Below are 17,361 nucleotides of genomic sequence, written 5' to 3'. Positions count from 1 at the left end.
CTTTGAGGTTGGAGTTACAGACATTTTACATTATTTTTCCAAACTGCTGTCAGAGATGAAAGTAACCAGATACGAGCTGTGGCTTCAGGGCACAAAGACCTCGGTACAAACTGAAACAACCAACACGTCCTCGTTCCTAAACGACTGAAAAGTTTTAGTGTTCAGACACTAAAACTAATTCTAGTACCTTGTAAATGAAGTTCAATTTATACATATGTTACATACGGAAATGTAGTTACGTTACTTACCTACATTACCAAGTTAAGAGCACTCACCATTGCCTTTTTGTTTCACGCTGCCTACAAACAGCGGTCTCCTGAATGAAAGTCCTGTGCTTGTTTGACCCAGCCTCTGTTGCTTTTTATAGTACTTCACCTGACTTCCTCCTTTGCTGCTGTAATAATAACCCTGACCACTAGAGGTCACCGCCTAACACCACAAGTAAATATGGGTCGTAATGAGCTCTTTAACTGTCGACTTTGATGGATGTTTTTCATGATAACCCCGCCCCCAGCCCCTGACACAAGTGGTTCTTTGTTCTGGACCAGCAAGGTGTTGGTACCACTCTGGAACCAGTTTTCCTGACTGGGAGCAAAGAACTGGTTCCAGAGTAGGCGCTGGCTCAGAACCAGCACCTGAACAGTGTTTGGTCGAAAGGGGGTGTAAGTGGTGTGTCCCCTCCGAGTTGCTGTAAGGCAGGAGGTGAAAATGAAGATGTTTGTTGCTGCTCAATGCACAAACATCACGTCTTCATGTCCTGTTCTGTTGACGTGAACCAACGATGGTTTGTCGATTGGTGGCGGCTGTTTTTCTTAGTGCGTTTTTTCTCAATGGTGCCGTTATTTGCATTTTCTTAACTAACTCTGTTTCTGAACAAAGCTCAGTTACGGACACGTGGTGCAGAGACAAAGACCATTTTAAACACAGAACGGGGATGTGTGTCGGTGGTGACGGGTGTTTTCTCTGCTGGATGAGACCGTCGAGAGCGTCGGGAAACAGTGGTGAGCTAAGGAGCAACACTGCGACGGGACACGATCTCAAAACCAGAAACACATGGTAACCCATATGACCAAGTCCTACCGATGTCCTACAGACACAACATTTTGATCGGTTATCGGCTGATGCTGCTTCCAGCAATCAATAATCAGCCCCAAAAATCATGATCAGAGCGTTGGGAGCTGCTGGTCCACAACCTCGTGTGGATCAATGTCAGTCCTCCCCTCAATTATTTTGAAGTGGACTCGTTTCATCGCCTCTCACTGAAGGACTCCCTCTCATCTCCTCTCTGTATGAGTCACACTATTTTTTCCCTCTCTTGTGTTTTCTGTACTCTCCTAAATTTCCTTCACTCTGTTTCCTCCCGTTTCTCTTCTCTCTCGACTCTTCAGCAGATTGCCAACCAGTCTATCGATTCACTTCTCTCAAAATCACTGCCTCTCATTTTCCCCGGCCCGGCCGTATCGATGTGTGTGCATCCGGGTGGTTTTCTGTGTTTGTGTCGTCCTCTCCTCCTCTGCAGTGCTGCGATGGTGAGACGATTAATGAGAGAAACCGAGTCTGTTGACGGCGCGAGGAGGCAGCTGAAACCTCAAACGCGTGAAGAGGGAAACTCTCGCGGCCAGAGGCGTAAAACTCTGCGTGGATTCATGACTTCACTCCGTCAGACAGAAAACTGTACATGCTTTATTGTGTTCAGATCCATGAAGTCGCACATACGACTGGCTCTAACTATAATTCTGTTATTGCACAAGTCTCATTGCTCCATATTAATGCACACAGAAACACCTCATCAGTTCATCAGTCGCTCCACCTCTCGTTAGACCTGTAAATGAGAAGAAGATGACAATGACAACGAAGATGAAGAAGACAAAGTAGAAGGAGACGAAGGAGAAGAAGAAGCAGAGTTCACTGGTCGAGTTGCATCAGACAGCAGAACCGTTGTACAGTGGTGGTTCATGTACTTGGCAGCAGACACTCTTCAGTCTGAGTACTGGTGAGGTGAACACCATCACTGCTGTCACGTTCTGCTACGACATGGATAATGACGCCGTCAGTACAGTCGTTAGTTGAGGTTGATCCATATTTTTTTCTATCCATATCAGTTATTAGTAATCCAGGAGAGCGGTAACAGACGATGGATTCAGTGTCGCCGTATCTGTTCACATGTGAGCTGTGAGAGTAACGTTCACATGTTACCTCCGGCCTGCGTGTGCTAACTTTGCCTGATAAGCTTTATGAGACGTGTCCGTCGCTGTGACGTAGTGTTGACGCATCAAAATAAATGCAGAAATGAAACAGAAGCTGGATTAATGGATTCAGGTTTTGCTTCAGTCCTGTCAGAACTGAGATTCTGTTCAAACGGACGGACCAACAGAACTTCACACCCTCAGGACTCCCTCTGGATGTGTCGACCACAGGACGAGAGGAAATATCAGGGAAAAGGGAGACGGGAGGGAGAATGTGGAGAACGAGGAGAAACACTGGAGGCGTAACGACGGTGGCAATTTAATAACCAGTCGTCCTCCTCCTCCTCCTCCTCCCCCTCCTCCCCCTCCTCCTCTTCCTCCTCCTCCTCCTCCCCCTCCTCCTCCTCCTCCTCTTCTTCCCCCTCCTCTCTCCGGCGCTCCTCGTTCCCCTCCTCGCTGTCTGTCGGTGCGACGGACTGAAACGGGAGATCACAGTCGAGTGTGTGCTGCACGGGAGGGAACTCCACACACACACACACACACACACACACACACACACACACACACACACACACACACACAGTCAGAGTTTTGTGATATGTGAGGACAGTTTCATCTCCTCGCTGTCTCATTAGTGTGTGTGCTCAGAGGGAAGAAATTAGGGTTTAGAAACAGCAGATTTACAAAGAAACTCCTCATTACTGTTGTAGAGTGTGTCTGTGTGTGTGTGTGTGTGTGTGTGTGTGTGTGTGTGTGTGTGTGTGTGTGTGTGTGTGTGTGTGTGTCGTGTCTTTGAGTGAGAAATATGAATGTGAGTCTTTTTTTTTTTTTAGCAGCAGCAGCAGTGTGTTTTTTCTGTTCTTTCCTCTGTGAGCGTGGCCTTAACGTCACAGCTTAATCACCTTTAATTACTCTTGGACTGCGCCGTGATTGGTCGATGCCGGGTCTCGAGCTCTGACAGCTAATTGGTCGCGAGCCTGACGAGTGGGCGCGGCTTTTTGAGTCATTGCAGCCAATTAACAAGACAAGAGACAGGCAAACGAGCTCGTTAAGGCTGCTGGGTCAGTGAGGGAGATGTCCAAGGTCGCACACACACACACACACACACTAACAGTAACAGTAACAGTAACAGTAACAGAAAGAGGAGTGTGTAAACGAAGACGTCCCATTGGTCCTTTTTAAGATGTCTGGCGCTCACACACACACAGCAGGAGAGCAGAGGGAGGTTCTTATTGCAGTGTGTGTGTGTGTGTGTGTGTGTGTGTGTGTGTCAGTTTCAGATTGAATCGTACCCTCATGTCGGCTTGTTTTCAGACAGAAGTCAGATTAAAAGTTTAAAGGCGCCGTGCACAAGAAGCACAACCTCCTCCTGAGCGTTCACAGACCTTCTAGATGTACAACAGCAGACGAGCTGCATGGAGACGTCTGATGTTTAAACAAGTCTCCAGCTGCTTCAGAGCTCCAGAAATGTTTGTGGACTACGAGACTTTCCATCAGCATTTTTGGGTGAACTGCTCTTTAAATGTGGTTATTTTCTATTAACAGAATATGAAAAAGCTTTTACTGAAGCACATTGATACCGAGCACGACAGTAAAATGTTTACAGACCACATGTTACTCCACTTCCTCGTGGTTACACTGTTCTGGAAGCACTCGGTTAAGATCTTTTTCTGCTAAAAGCCCTCAGTGACTTGAGACAGAGAGTTTTTATTAGCATTGAACCGAACCGTCCCGACAGCGCTGCTGCTGCATCACACTATTATTGTTTGTGAAACATGAAGAAACATAAAGGTGAGCTCAGAGATCAGGGACCAGGCGAGGAGAAGGATCAATATCCTGTATTGTTCTCAGATGATTGTTATAGACTGATGCATTGTTTTGGCAGCGTGGACCTCTGACAGCACTGCCGATAAAGATTCTTACAACTGATGAAGAAAGAAGACGATGAAGGACACGAGAGGAGGAAGTGAGGGTTTAGGAAGAAATAGAAACAAGAGGACGACAGAGTGAAGATCACTTCTTCTGACTTTAGATGTTAAGGTGAAGGTAACCTGACGGATAAATAATGAACATGAGGACCGATATCTTGTTAAGGTTTAATTTGCAAAATCCAGGAAGTGAGTCAGTCGGAAATCAGTTCAATTTAAACGAGACATCGCAAGTATTAGGTCGAGAGGTGGAGATAACGAACACTGCTGTCAAACAACCCCTGAAGTAGTTTAATGTGCTGAGTGTAAACTGACATAAAGACACGTGTTGCTGTCGTTTGTGAAGCAGAAACTTTTCACAATTTCAGGGTTCATTTATTGTTGTTGTTGTATTTTGTGGAGTTTTTCATTGTTCAGATTTTCTCAAGTTGAGGCTGACAGTTTGTCAGCTGTTGACCGTGTTCACACGGCAGCCATTTTCCTTCGTCGTCACGAACAGCTCGAACGCGAGGATGAAGTTCTGCTGCCGTGTTCCAGGTTCAGTCGTCGTGCCCGGTCTTGGAATAAATTCACGACTCCTCTTTGAGTAAAAGCGCAGTCGGCTCTGAGACGAGGCTTCATAAAGACCGGTCTGAAGCGCCGCAACACGACTGTGGCATTTACATAGTCTGAAGATTCAACAGTGTGAGTTTAATAAAAAACTGAAAAGCTGTTTGGTTAAAAAGGGCATCAGAGCGACACGACTGCAACCAAAAATAAGTTTGTTGAGGAGATTTAAGTTTCATCGCTGACTCTGGTTCTGTTGTTCTGTCGGTGCTTCCTTTATGAAAAGCAATAAGAGAGAAGAGCGGAGAGAGCGGAGGGCGACTGCACTGTAAACGCCACGAGGAGAAACGGAAAGTGATGCAGAGGAAGACGTAGTGTTGTAAACGAGGCCTGTAGCGCTCTTGAACGTGCATGAATAATTAATGAGGAGAGAAGCCAGAGGAGACGGTGGCACTTTGGAAAACACACGGGACGTTTCAGCGGCACGTTCAGACGCTCCTCTACCGTTAATCACACACATGCAGGAACAACGGGTCGCTGCAGGACGCAGGAGGAGAGACTGGAAGAGGTGAAATGAGAGGATCTGACAGCACACACACACACACACACACACACACACACACACACACACACACACACACACACACACTCAGCAGGCAGGCAGAGGACGAATTAAGGGAGGCAGGGTGGGACAAACGAGGCAGATGAGGGGGGTTAAGGGGAAGAATCACAATGCAGCGATGTAATTGGCTGAATTAGCATGAGATGAAGCAGCGGGATGTGTGAGATGCAGAGGTATCGTCCTTCACGACTCTACCCCACCCTGCTGAAGTGTCCTTGAGCAAGACTCTGAATCCCTGCGACCTGCAGCGAGCCGTGATGTACGACGGCAGATTAAAGATGATCCGTGTGTAAATATGATCAGAGCAAACAAAGACGTGAGGCGTCCACAGAAAACAGAGTTTAGCTCCTGCTGATTTCCCCCAGCGACTGTCAGCTGTTTCTAACTTGAAGTGTGGGCCAAGTCCAAGTCAATCAAACGAGTCAGAGTCAACTGTCCAGTCCGTCGGGACACGTCAGAGTCGGGCTCAGGGTATTGGTGAGATCAGTTCAAGTCATAAGTCAAGAAAATCATTGAATATCAAGTCAGGTTTATGAAATTGTAAGTCGTGACGCGTCCCGGCGGAGTTGACCGAAGACTCTGACCTGTCTGATGGACTTGGACTTGGCCCACACTTCAGGTTAGAAACAGTTCTGGCAGTCCCCGGGTGGACGTCTTTCATGTCTCTGCGTTGCAAGTTTTGTAAGGAACTGATCTCGACGGACATGAAATTGACTACGTTAAACTTTCTTTAACAAGACAAGAGACTTGACTTGGACTTGACTTGAGACTTGGACCTGTCTCTACTGATGTGAGACTTAACTCAGTTGTGAAGTCCAAGTCCACCGCTGAGTAAACCAGGAAGTCAAAGTCAAGTCGAGTCATAAACGACTCAAGATGCGTCTGATACAAGTCTCTGGTTAATTGAAAAATGTCCACGCTGAGTCTCACGAGTCCATCGAAGTCATTCATCTTTTGCAGAGCAGCCAATCAGAGCGCTCCGTGTAACCCTCTCTGCCGTCACAGCTGATTCAGGGCAACAGCTGTTCTTGTTTGGTGTCGGGGCATTAAAATGTAACGCTGTGTGAGGAGAGAGGAGCTCAGCCGGTCGTCCCCGGAGAAATAAAAGGTTTGACAAGAAAAAGAGCTGAACTGAGTCGACTGCTGTTTGTTGTGTCGCTGCAGGCGAGCGACTCCGAAAACTGATAAACCTCCACAGAGAGAGGGCCGAGCGAGAGAGAGAGAGAGAGAGAGGTGAAGGAGATGGTGTGTGTGTGTGTGTGTGTGTGTGTGTGTGTGTGTGTGTGTGTGTGTGTGTGTGTGTGTGTGTGTGTGTGTGTGTGTGTGTGTGTGTGTGTGTGTGTGTGTGTGTGTGTGTGTGTGTGTGTGTGTGTGTGCGCTCAGCCCTGATGATGCTGCTGAAGTTTACATCATCAGTTCACACACACATAAACTCACTTTTCATCTTCTCACTTTTTATTTTTGCGTGGACGGTTGCCACAGTAACACTTATCTGGTGACGTGTGGGGATTTCGCCTGGTGGAGAGTGTGTGTGTGTGTGTGTGTGTGTGAGTGTGAGTGTGTGTGTGTGTGTGTGTGTGTGTGTGAATGTATAAATAGCAGGTTAATGGGTTTTACTTCTTCATCTCGTCTGACATTTGAAAGTAACTGAGAGTAAACTGACTCAGCCGCCGTTTGTCACGGCTCGGTCTAACTTCTGTGTGGAGGGATGGAAATGTTGTGCACCTGTGGACTTCTGTAATGTTCCTGTAAACACTGTCGTCACTGTAACTGAACCGGTTTCTACCTCGGCGCTCGTCATTTCCTTTGGAAAGGCTGGTGAAAAAACGGCGGACAAATGTATGGAAATGCTGAATAAAAAAATTGCAGTGCGACAACATGGATTTCTTCATTGCAGATGCCAGTTTCTGGCAAGTTTGGAGATTTTCTCCAACGAAACAAAGAAGTGAGGGAGGAAATAAACTGCAGCTAACAGTGTGAAGCGGCAATAATCACAAAGCAAACAAATACAGAAGAGTCGTGAAGAAAAGGACCTGTTAAAGTCCTGAAGTGTTTTTCTTCACTTCTTCAATTTTCTCTTATCTGTTAGAAACACTTGAGTCACCTTGATGATCTAATACTACAATACCCATGAGCCTCAGCTGCTGTTGTTAAGATGAATTAAGATTCACTCGACTGCACAACGTATAAATCAGGAAGTTTCACCTGCTGATGTTGGTCAGTTTCAACTGATCCAACCATTGAACCAGTAACACAACATCACCAGACTCCCTTAACAAATGTGTCAGTTTAGTGAGTTGTTGAGTTGGAGACACTTTATAAACTGTGTGAAACTCTGTCTCTGACTGATTCTGACTTATTTGTTCCTTCTTGTGAATTCAGCAAATGTTCTCCATGAACTTCTTTCTGTCTTTGAGGAGAAACATGGAGTCTGTTTGTCTCGGTGATGTATTTGTATATAGAGCGGGAAGTGAGAAGAAGCGTGTTAACACCAGGTGTGAATTGGTGTGAAACTGATTCAAGAGCTGTCCATCACTCAAGACAGATGAGCGTACACCCTGACCTCTCTTCTTTAAGTTTGATATATACAGACTTGTATCTTTTCATCAGAGCAGCAGGATTCAAGCAGGAGTTTCACATCAACACCCAAAATAACTTCTCCCGTTTTGTAGAAATGTAGTGACGCCCCTTCTTTCCCCTGAAGGCTTCATCCCTCTCAAGCTACAAACGTGTTGATAGCAACTGAAATATTCATTTGAATTGAAGTGACCGACCCTGAAGAGGTGAACAAATGAGGAGTCGGGTCAGTCCTCCTTCCTTCTGCTTTCGTTCCTCCTGCAGTCCGACTCTTCCTCTTCCTTCCTGCTGCTCTGCTCTCGTCTCCTGACAAATGGAAAGACTGGAACGGCGTGGAGCGCTCCTCATGTTCAGTTTATTATCTACCTGAGCACCTCTCATCCTCCTGCTTCCCTCGCTCTCCATCTCCATCTCCATCCTCCTCTCTCCTCTCTCTCTCCGACACTCAAAGGCCTCCATGAATTTCAGTCTGACAGCATCCCACTGCCTGAGCCCCTCCGTCTTTTTCATCTCACACCAGAAAACCTCATTTTCTGTGTCTGAGGCGCTCTGCCGGCCACCTCCAGGTTTCCTCCGTCGCTTCATCTCTTTCCTCCCACTTTCAACGGCTCTTTACCTTCGATTTTTCCTGCGTCCTGCTGTCCGGGGCGACGTTTCTTTTTAACCACACACCACTGTGCATGTTTGCACCGACATGTGCTTCTGCTTCCAGCTACACTGTAAGAATACAGGACATGATCCTGAGTACTTTTCTTGTTAGGTCAATGAAAACATCACCGTCATGCTTACAATGTTACGCTGTGAGCCATCGCCTTAAAGCCAAGATAGACCCGAAATACTCACATCTGATCACTGTGAGTCTGCTGAGTCGTGTTTAGGTCTACAGGTGGAGACGCACCTGTATGAAACGACACACTGGAGCGGCGTCATGTCGGCGCCGCTTGGTTCAGTGTGAACAAACAGAGGCGGTGTCGAGGCGAGACTGCGTTGACTGGACTTCTTGTTGGAAATACCTCAAACTACAGCTTCCAAACTGAGGATAAAGTCGAATCAACACCTCATCAACACTTTCCACAGAAACATAATATCCTCCATGACTGTAGGAGTTATCGCAGGACTAATTAAAGCAGGAACATGCGGTTCCAGGCTGGTTCGGAGATAATCGCGTGCTCGTTTCTTTCATTATTGTACGTTTTATAACTGAACTGTGAAGAGGACTCCTGATCTGAGTCGGATCAGGCAGTCAGCCTGTATGACGCACGGGTTCACAGGTGCGTTGCTAAGATTTGCTTGACGACTCCTTTGCAAACCTCCGTGACCTGCAGTTACTCATCGCAGTCTTCTCTGCGTAGGACTGCAGAGACGTTTGTCTTTGCAGACGCACACTTCAAGCTTTATTTCTGCATTAGACCTGAGAAACTGACGACTGAGTGTAGTTTAACTTTTAAATCAGGAACAATCAGACCAGATAATAATTGTTGGTGCGAGCAGACATTTGGTGCCAGTGTTCAGCTCTCGACCGTCTTCCAGTTGGCACCAGAGGGTGTTGACACCATGTATCCAAACATGTCGAGCTTTAAACGGATTAGATGTTCAGACTCTTCGTCTCTGGTCAGATTCAGCTGGATTACAGCGATTCTGTCAGAAGAACAGCTGTAATGTTTCAGACTCGACACACAGATCCTCAGTCTGTGTCATCGTTTGGATTGAGTGCAGCAGTCTTATGTTAATCTTACACCTCCTGCCTGGTGGGAGTAAGACTGAAGGTCAGTCAGTCACGACTCAGCAGGGAGAGAGGAGAGTGTGTGTGTGTGTGTGTGTGTGTGTGTGTGTGTGTGTCTGTGTCTGTGTGTGTGTGTTTCCATACAGCTCCTACTTGTTCTGTGTGGCTGCTGCAGAGGGATGGACGTGGTGATATAGGAGGCTGAGGCTAAGTTTAGCTCTCCGTTCTGATGGCTGTGATTGTCTTTATGTAGGAGAGAACTCCCATCAGGCTTCACTGACTGCCAACTTTAATTGCATTATGTGGCTTTTGAATCCCGACCAGAACCTAGTTGTTCTATCTTGGTCGAATAACAAGACGTTTCTGTGCTACAGTGCGGTACCGTAGGTTTGTGTGTGCCGCTGCTGGTACTGTTCACCACCTGACCTGCACAGTGAACAAGACAAACTCCTCATCTCAGTAACGGGACTGAACGTTGACCGATGCAGGTCGAGCAGAAATGTGACAAACTGACTCACAGTAAAGATGCATACGACACTGTCATGAGCCGAAGCTCATTGTGGTCGTTTTGTGTCTCTTTGTGGTCGTTTTGCGTTTCTTTGCGGCCGTTTTGTGTCTCTTTGAGGTCGTTTTTGTGTCTCTTTGCGGTCGTTTTTGTGTCTCTTTGCGGCCGTTTTGTGTCTCTTTGCGGCCGTTTTGTGTCTCTTGGTGGTCGTTTTTGCGTCTCTTTGTGGTCGTTTTGTGTCTGTGTTCATTTTGTGTCCATTTGTAGTCATTTTGCGTCACCTTGCAGTCGTTTGTTGTTTTGCATCTCTTTGTGGTTGTTTTGCGTCTCTTTGTCGTCTATAGTGTGTCTTTGTATTCAGTCATCCATCATCTCCCTGTCATCTGACTGCATTTTTGCGGTCCTTTTGCACCTTGTGGTCGTTTTGCGTCTCTTTGCAGTCGTTTTGTGTCTTTGTGGTTGTTTTGTGTCTCTTTGTGGTTGTTTTGTGTCTCTGTAGTTGTGTCTTGTATGAACTTGTTAACAGTCCAACCACAGATGATGGTGGTCGTGGTGTCCAGCGGGACCGTCCAGCGATCCTCTCACCCTCTGACTCTGGTCGAGTCCCTGAAGCAGAGAGAGACGCTGGCAGAGAGAGCAAACACCACATTAATATCCCAGCATGCTTTGCTCTCATTAGCTGCTGACCTGCTGTTTCTGTCCTAATTGGGTTACATGTTTAATCTGAATAACCAAATGAAATATTCCTGTTTCGAACGGATGGTTTTATATTTGGAGCTGATCTTTTATGATTCACGGTTTATCGTCTCCGTTACTGTCGGACCGCAGCGCAGATGAAGACGGAGAGAGAAACAAATGTGAAGAGAAATAAAACAAAGTGATGGAGGAAGATGGAGAGCGGCGAGGGCAGACAGATGTGTGGAGGCAGAGCGAGGCAGACTCGGTGAGAGAGAGAGAGAGGCCATCCCTTTGTTAGGAGCCACAGCCGCAACAATTTACATGAGAGCCAAGCCTCCTGCCTGCTGATTGGTTCAGAGAGCCGCCCGCCTCACCGCCACCCCCCTCCCTCCTACGCCACAGTCCAGCCAATCAGGACGTCACACACACAGGGGGGCCCCAATCGGGCGAGAGAGGGTCTGCTCTGATAGTGTGAAGGGAGAGAGAGAGAGAGAGAGAGGGTTGACGGCAGAATAATTGATGAGGGCAGATGGAGAACAGGTATCAGTGGGCAGATTGTGCCCCCTGGTGGTGGAGGTCCGATACAACCACACATGTTCTGGATCCACTGAAGAAGAAATCTCTGGAAGTTTGTCGTCATATATCCAAACACACCGAACTGTGATCCTGACACACATTAATGTTGCTGCTCCGTTCATGATGAAATTATTTCTTTAATTACTGAAAATATTAATTGTTTGTTGGAATAAACTTTTAACACGCCTCCATTTTTGTACATTATTACTCCTGATGGGTTTCAGTTGAAAATATCTTTAAGAACAACAATTTTCACAACTGATTGTCAGAATATTTAAGGAACAGTTCACCCAAAAATGAAAATGATCATTATCTGGAGTACTGCTGAGTTATTCCACCTCACCGTTGGTGTAAAAGTCACAGAGGAGGGACGGGAAGATGGTTTTGTTCGGGCTTTGATCGGCCAGCTGAGGCAGTGACAGAGCTGTAATCCTGCAGGCGGGACACAGATGTCTCTTTGTCGTCTCTGCTTGTGTCGTCCGCTAAACATCTCTGGAGCTTCACAGTAAAACAGAGTTGCAGCATTCTGCTAAACACCTGAAGCAGCTGGAGACTTGATTTAAAACAGAAAAACAACCACAAAAAAAAACAAAAAACATCCTCATAAACTTTGCCGAATCAGCTGTTAGCACTTCCTGTCAGCAGTGAACCTGTGGGTGTACAGACGACTGTCACTGGATCACTGTGACACTGAAGGAAACTTAAAAACATGAAGTTTCTCAGGCAGGTTCTGCACATGTGAGGAGAGACTTTATTTTTCAGGTTTTCTAAGCAGATTTATGGAGCCGTCGTCTCCTCCTGATGATGTAAAGTCGGGTGAGGTCTCGTCGTCCACGACGCAGCAGAGCGGCGACGTCCAGTCTGCTTTTATTATCTGCTTCATCTGGAGAATTAAAGATGTTCAGAAACATTTTGATCTGGAGCTCCATGTCCTGAAACTGATCAGCTGTTCTGAGAGCGAACTGTGTGTTCAGAACATCTGCTGTGTGTGTGTGTGTGTGTGTGTGTGTGTGTGTGTGTGTGCGTGTGGGTCATATTTGGTCATGTTCTGTAGATGAGTCTGTCGTGTCTTTGTACTGAAACAAGAGAAAATCAATTGTGAACTGTGGCCCCAGCACACACACACACACACACACACACACACACACACACACACACACACACACACACACACACACACACACACACACACACACACACACACACACACACACACAGTTTGTACATACAGTGCAGCTGCATCACGCTGCACCATAATTGGCTCTTCTATTTGACAACAGAGTTCAGCTGGATAATATTGACATAACACAGCGACGAGGCTCTCTGCACGCACACACACACACACACACACACACACACACACACACACACACACTAGTCCTGTAGCGCCCCCCTCAGGTCTACCTGGCAGCTGATGTGATCGTGTCTCTTGTGAAGAACTTCAGTTTAAGAGTCGAGACGTCCAAACTCGGACTGCTGCTGAAGTTTCCACCTCAGAGGATTCTGGGTAGTGAAGTCTTTCTGTCTTTGAGCAGCTATACTCAGATCAACACCACTGGGACAAACAGACTCCATGTTTCTACTCAAAGACAGAAAGAAGTTCATGCAGAACATTTGCTGAATTTACAAGAAGGAACAAATCAGTCAGAATCAGTCAGAGACAGAGTTTCACACAGTTTATAAAGTGTCTCCAACTCAACAACTCACTAAACTGACACATTTGTTAAGGGAGTCTGGGGACAAAGAAGTCGCCTATACTGGTTACTGGTTAGTGTGTTTGTACAGCCATGCTGCCGCAGACTGACACTTCTTACAAGGAAACTAACAACTTCCTGTTTTGAAGCAGACGGTGCGTTCACAAACATCTGTCTCTGTCTCTCTGTGCAGGTCGCCATCGGGAAGATGTTCGAGACCCAGAAGACGGTGGTGGAGGAGTAACCGTCAGCTGGAGGTGGAGGACTGTCCCAGCCAACAGCAGGATGTGACATCAGAGACTGGAGCCAATCACTGCCCTGACATCGACCTTCCCCTCGACTCCAGTTTGATCTGACACAGCTGTCACTGGGTGGAGTTGGAGGGGTGAAATGCATTGTGGGGGATGTAGGACAGAGTGAAGCAGTGAAGTTTGTGTTTTTTTTCATGGATGCACCGATCAGAGTCAGTTTCTGATCATTGATTAGCCGATCAGTTCAGCTTCAGCTTCGACTTCCTGAGTCAGAATTTTGGGTTCTGATCCTTTAAAAATTAAACATCGTCGACGTTTTCTTTATCGATTAATGTGCCAATTATTTTCTTCAAACAATCAATAAACTAGTTCAGTCAATCATCAGAGAAAAGTGAAAAGGAGTGTGAAGTCTTAAAACCCAAAAATATACGTCAATGCTGCTGACGACTGTTTTCATCGTGGATCACTTTCTCGATTAATCGATCAGTTGTGTGATCTATAAAACGTCTCTGAAGCAGCTGAGATCAGAGAAACTATGATTATTGAATCATCCTGTGACGCCTCACATCATCTTCATTAACGTTACGTTTCAGTTGGGTGAATAGATGAATGTTTGAGCCTGATTATGAGGACATAAATAAAGTTATATATAAACTGATTAGAGTGCATACCTCCGCCAAGACCCTACAGTCCCATTTCGTACTCCTCAGACACCAGCTACATAAATATGTCTCATTTTTTTCCTTCCAGATCTGTGAATCATTCTGAGAAATCAACTAAATGTCATAAAAACACTTTTTTTCTATGTTAAGAAAGTAAAAAAAAAAAAAAGTCCTGGTTCTGTCACTTTTATCTGGATCCACACCGGAAGTGAATGAGGTCTGTTCTGGGCTCGGACTCATCCTCCATCAGAGTTTAGTGGAGATCTGTGGAGTAGTTTTTGTGTAATCCTGCTGACAGACCAACAGACCAACAGGCGGACCTCCTCGGTGGAGGAAACGTTGTCTACGTGAGAGATCTTTTAACTGATGAAACTCATCTGATTCCTGATGAGATGGAAAAGTTTATATTTCTGTGATGAAGTCAGAAATCAACTGATTTCATGTTCGCTGTCAGAAATCGCACAAAAAACAGACCGACTGTCTCTGACATCAAAAACATGGAGTAGATTTAAAGAAGTGTTGAATAAAGTTCATTTAATGCACCAACGTGTCGCTTCAGGTGCATTCAGCAGCTGCTCCTGAGCTTTCAGTCGACACGGTCCAGAGTCATAAACATTAGGGTGATTTATTGTGAACTGCTGCTGGCTGTATTTATCTGATCGGTGCATCTCTGATCCGTTTTTTCTGTCTAGTGTTATTTTATATTTTAACGCACAAGTGATCTACGACGTGATTATGTGATATATCAAACGATAAAACCCATAAAAGCACTGAAGTACTTGATTCTGTAGTTCTCACTCATTTTATTAATCTGTATATTTACGTCAGCGTCTGAACTTGAAACCACGCAGACTTCGTTTAAAGGAACAGTTCAGCGGAAAAAAATCAAAATTCAGTTGTGTCCAGTCTCCAGAAGGTTTATATGCCCACCCTAAAGCCTGAAACAGCCCATGAGTGATTGTTTTCAAATTCCTGTCGGCGATAAGACTCAAAGTTTAGCGGAGTATTTCTCCCTGTGATGACTCGGATCAGTTCTGGTTCAAACCTGCGGGCCTCAACAACTTTCAGAAAAAGACAGACACACCTGAGGCCTCCCCACAAGATGGCCACCAGTTTGACCAAAGCTCTCGAGGTAATGACGGCAGACATCGCTGCTATGATGGACGAAGAGTTTAAAACATAAAACACAACCAAAAAAACGAAACTGCTCCATCGACTTGATTCGGAAATAAGTTAACGCTTTTAGCTCAGCAGCTACAGTGAAGTTACTTTTGGGTGAACTGTTCCTTTAAAGAGCGAGGAGTCGATACTCGTGTGTGAGACGACAGAAGAAGAAGAAGCAGCAGCGAGTTTTCTGTCACATTAAATCTGTTTAAATAAAGTTGGACTGAAACAGGAGACGAGTCGTGAAGACGCTGCAGATTCTCACCCGAACTCACCTTCATCTCGCGCTGCGTTCAGGTGCTCCTCTGATCGTCCCACTTCCTGAGTCAACTTCGGTGTGTTCGTGTGCGTCGTGTCGTAACGTGGCAGCAACACGGACGTCAAAGAGAAGCTGTTCTGCATTCAAGCAACACGTTGATGAGACGGTTTCTGTTTTCTGTCGCCCACCATGTTTCATCTCATGAACCAAAATCTCTCCATCTGTCTGAGTTGTTGTTCCGATCAGTCCGACGACACAGACATTTTTGTAGTTTCAGTTCTTGGTCTTTAGTAGACGTCAGTAAAGGTCGACACCAAAACCTCCTCACATCTGTTTGTTCTGGTTTTGTTTCCTCCTGGGTGTTCAGACTTTGGGTCGGGGGGCTCCAGACGGGCCGTGAGACTCCGCCCGTCCTCAGATGTCCAGTTTGAGTTGTGTGTAAACGAGAGATTTTGTGTCCAGCAGGTTTGAGTTTGAGTTATTTCACCTTTAATGTCAGATGATCTACTGAAGCCAAATAAAGACATGAACACTGAAACGTCTGTCGTCCTCTTTGACACTTGAACGCATCGTACAGAACAGATGTTGGTTTATTCAGCAGCAATGACGACGAACGCGACTGTTAAATTATTGAGCTTTAGTTTTTATATCATCATGATGTGCCCCCTAGTGTTCAACACACAGAAACGCAGTACTGCATGAATAGAGACGTCACTGATAGCTGTTAGCTAGTTAGCTCAGTCAGCGGTGCAGTTAGCAGTACAGACTGGAGGAGTGTTGGTGTTAATGCGACATATTGCACCTTTAAAAGGAGCAGAGGAGGGAAGAAAATGGGAGAATGGGGAGAAAAGGCGTGTTAGTGTCTCGTATCTGCAGAGTTTCTTATTTTCTCTCTTTGTTGCTGCTCGGGACGCTTTACCAACCCAACATGTGGCTATTTGACGTCCTGGGAATGAGACTCAACTATCAACTATCTTTGTGGTGCGTTCAGGAACAGCTGGGACAAATCCTACTGACTCTACCTTTAACTTTAATAGTCTTTGAATTATATTAATATGACGTGAGCTTCAGTTAGCTTTGACCACAAATGTCCTTCAGAGGGCGACTTTTTACTCTGATACTCTGAGTACATGTCAGAGCCTGTACTCGGTTACTTTTACCGGAGTAAAGAAGCTGGATCAGTACCGTCTGTCCCAAATCTTCTGTCGTCAAGTGTCGTATGAAGACATGAAGGGATGAGTAAATCTCTGCTGTGTGGCTGCAGCAGAGGTGCGTTTGGTTTCGGTCGAGGAGGTGAAGATGAACGAGGTGACTGACCCACAAGGTCCCAGCAGCTGCTATTAATAGACCCGTCTGTTGGTTTAAGGATGAGCACACTGGCCCACTTACACACACACACACACACACACACACACAGGTGTGTAGATCACGTTGCTCAATCAGTGGCGGCTGTTTCATCAGACCAACACACAGGATGCTTGGTGGAGTCCTACGTTCAGCAGCAGGACTTCGGACCAGGTCCTGACCTGCACGCTTTTAAACCAAGCTGTGTTTTCTCCAGGGAGTGTCGATCCAGACCAGCAGAACCTGAACTGTTTCATCTCGAGACCCAAAAGACTCAAACTTTACTGCATTAACATCTAAATGAGAAACAAACGTGAATGTAAAACTCAACAACTCACTAAACTGACACATTTGTTAAGCGAGTCTGGGGACAAAGAAGTCGCCTATACTGGTTACTGTTTAGTGTGTTTGTAAAATGTGACATGTTTAGATCAATAACATGTTTCTTCTTTCATAAATTGAGTGTAAATGGTGAAATCAGTGTAAACAGTGTGTTCAAACAGCTGCTAAATGTTGGCAGGTAAGACTTTAGCACTTTAGACACAGAAGCAGACAGGCTGGTACAGCCATGCTGCCACAAACTGACACTTTGTACAAGGAAACAAACAACTGACTGTTTTGAAGCAGACGTGTGTTCAATTTCTTA

The 17,361-nt window shown here is 45.8% G+C and overlaps 1 protein-coding gene across 1 annotated transcript in view; it reads left to right on the top strand.

Annotated features, from left to right (window-relative positions):
• Positions 1-14,731, top strand: part of lyrm4b (LYR motif containing 4) — a 36,348-nt gene extending 21,617 nt beyond the window's left edge. The window contains exon 3 of the mRNA XM_084340111.1: positions 13,229-14,731. Coding sequence (XP_084196237.1) covers positions 13,229-13,279 — 51 coding nt within the window. The 3' untranslated portion in view covers positions 13,280-14,731. The remainder of the gene's footprint in view (positions 1-13,228) is intronic.
• Positions 14,732-17,361: the final 2,630 nt, after the last annotated feature.

This window comes from Pagrus pagrus (genome assembly GCF_965226575.1).
Source record: "Pagrus pagrus genome assembly, chromosome: 20".
Classification (NCBI taxonomy): Eukaryota; Metazoa; Chordata; class Actinopteri; order Spariformes; family Sparidae; genus Pagrus; species Pagrus pagrus.
The sequence above is the reverse complement of the archived record's forward strand: the minus strand, read 5'-3'. Positions and strand labels throughout refer to the sequence as shown.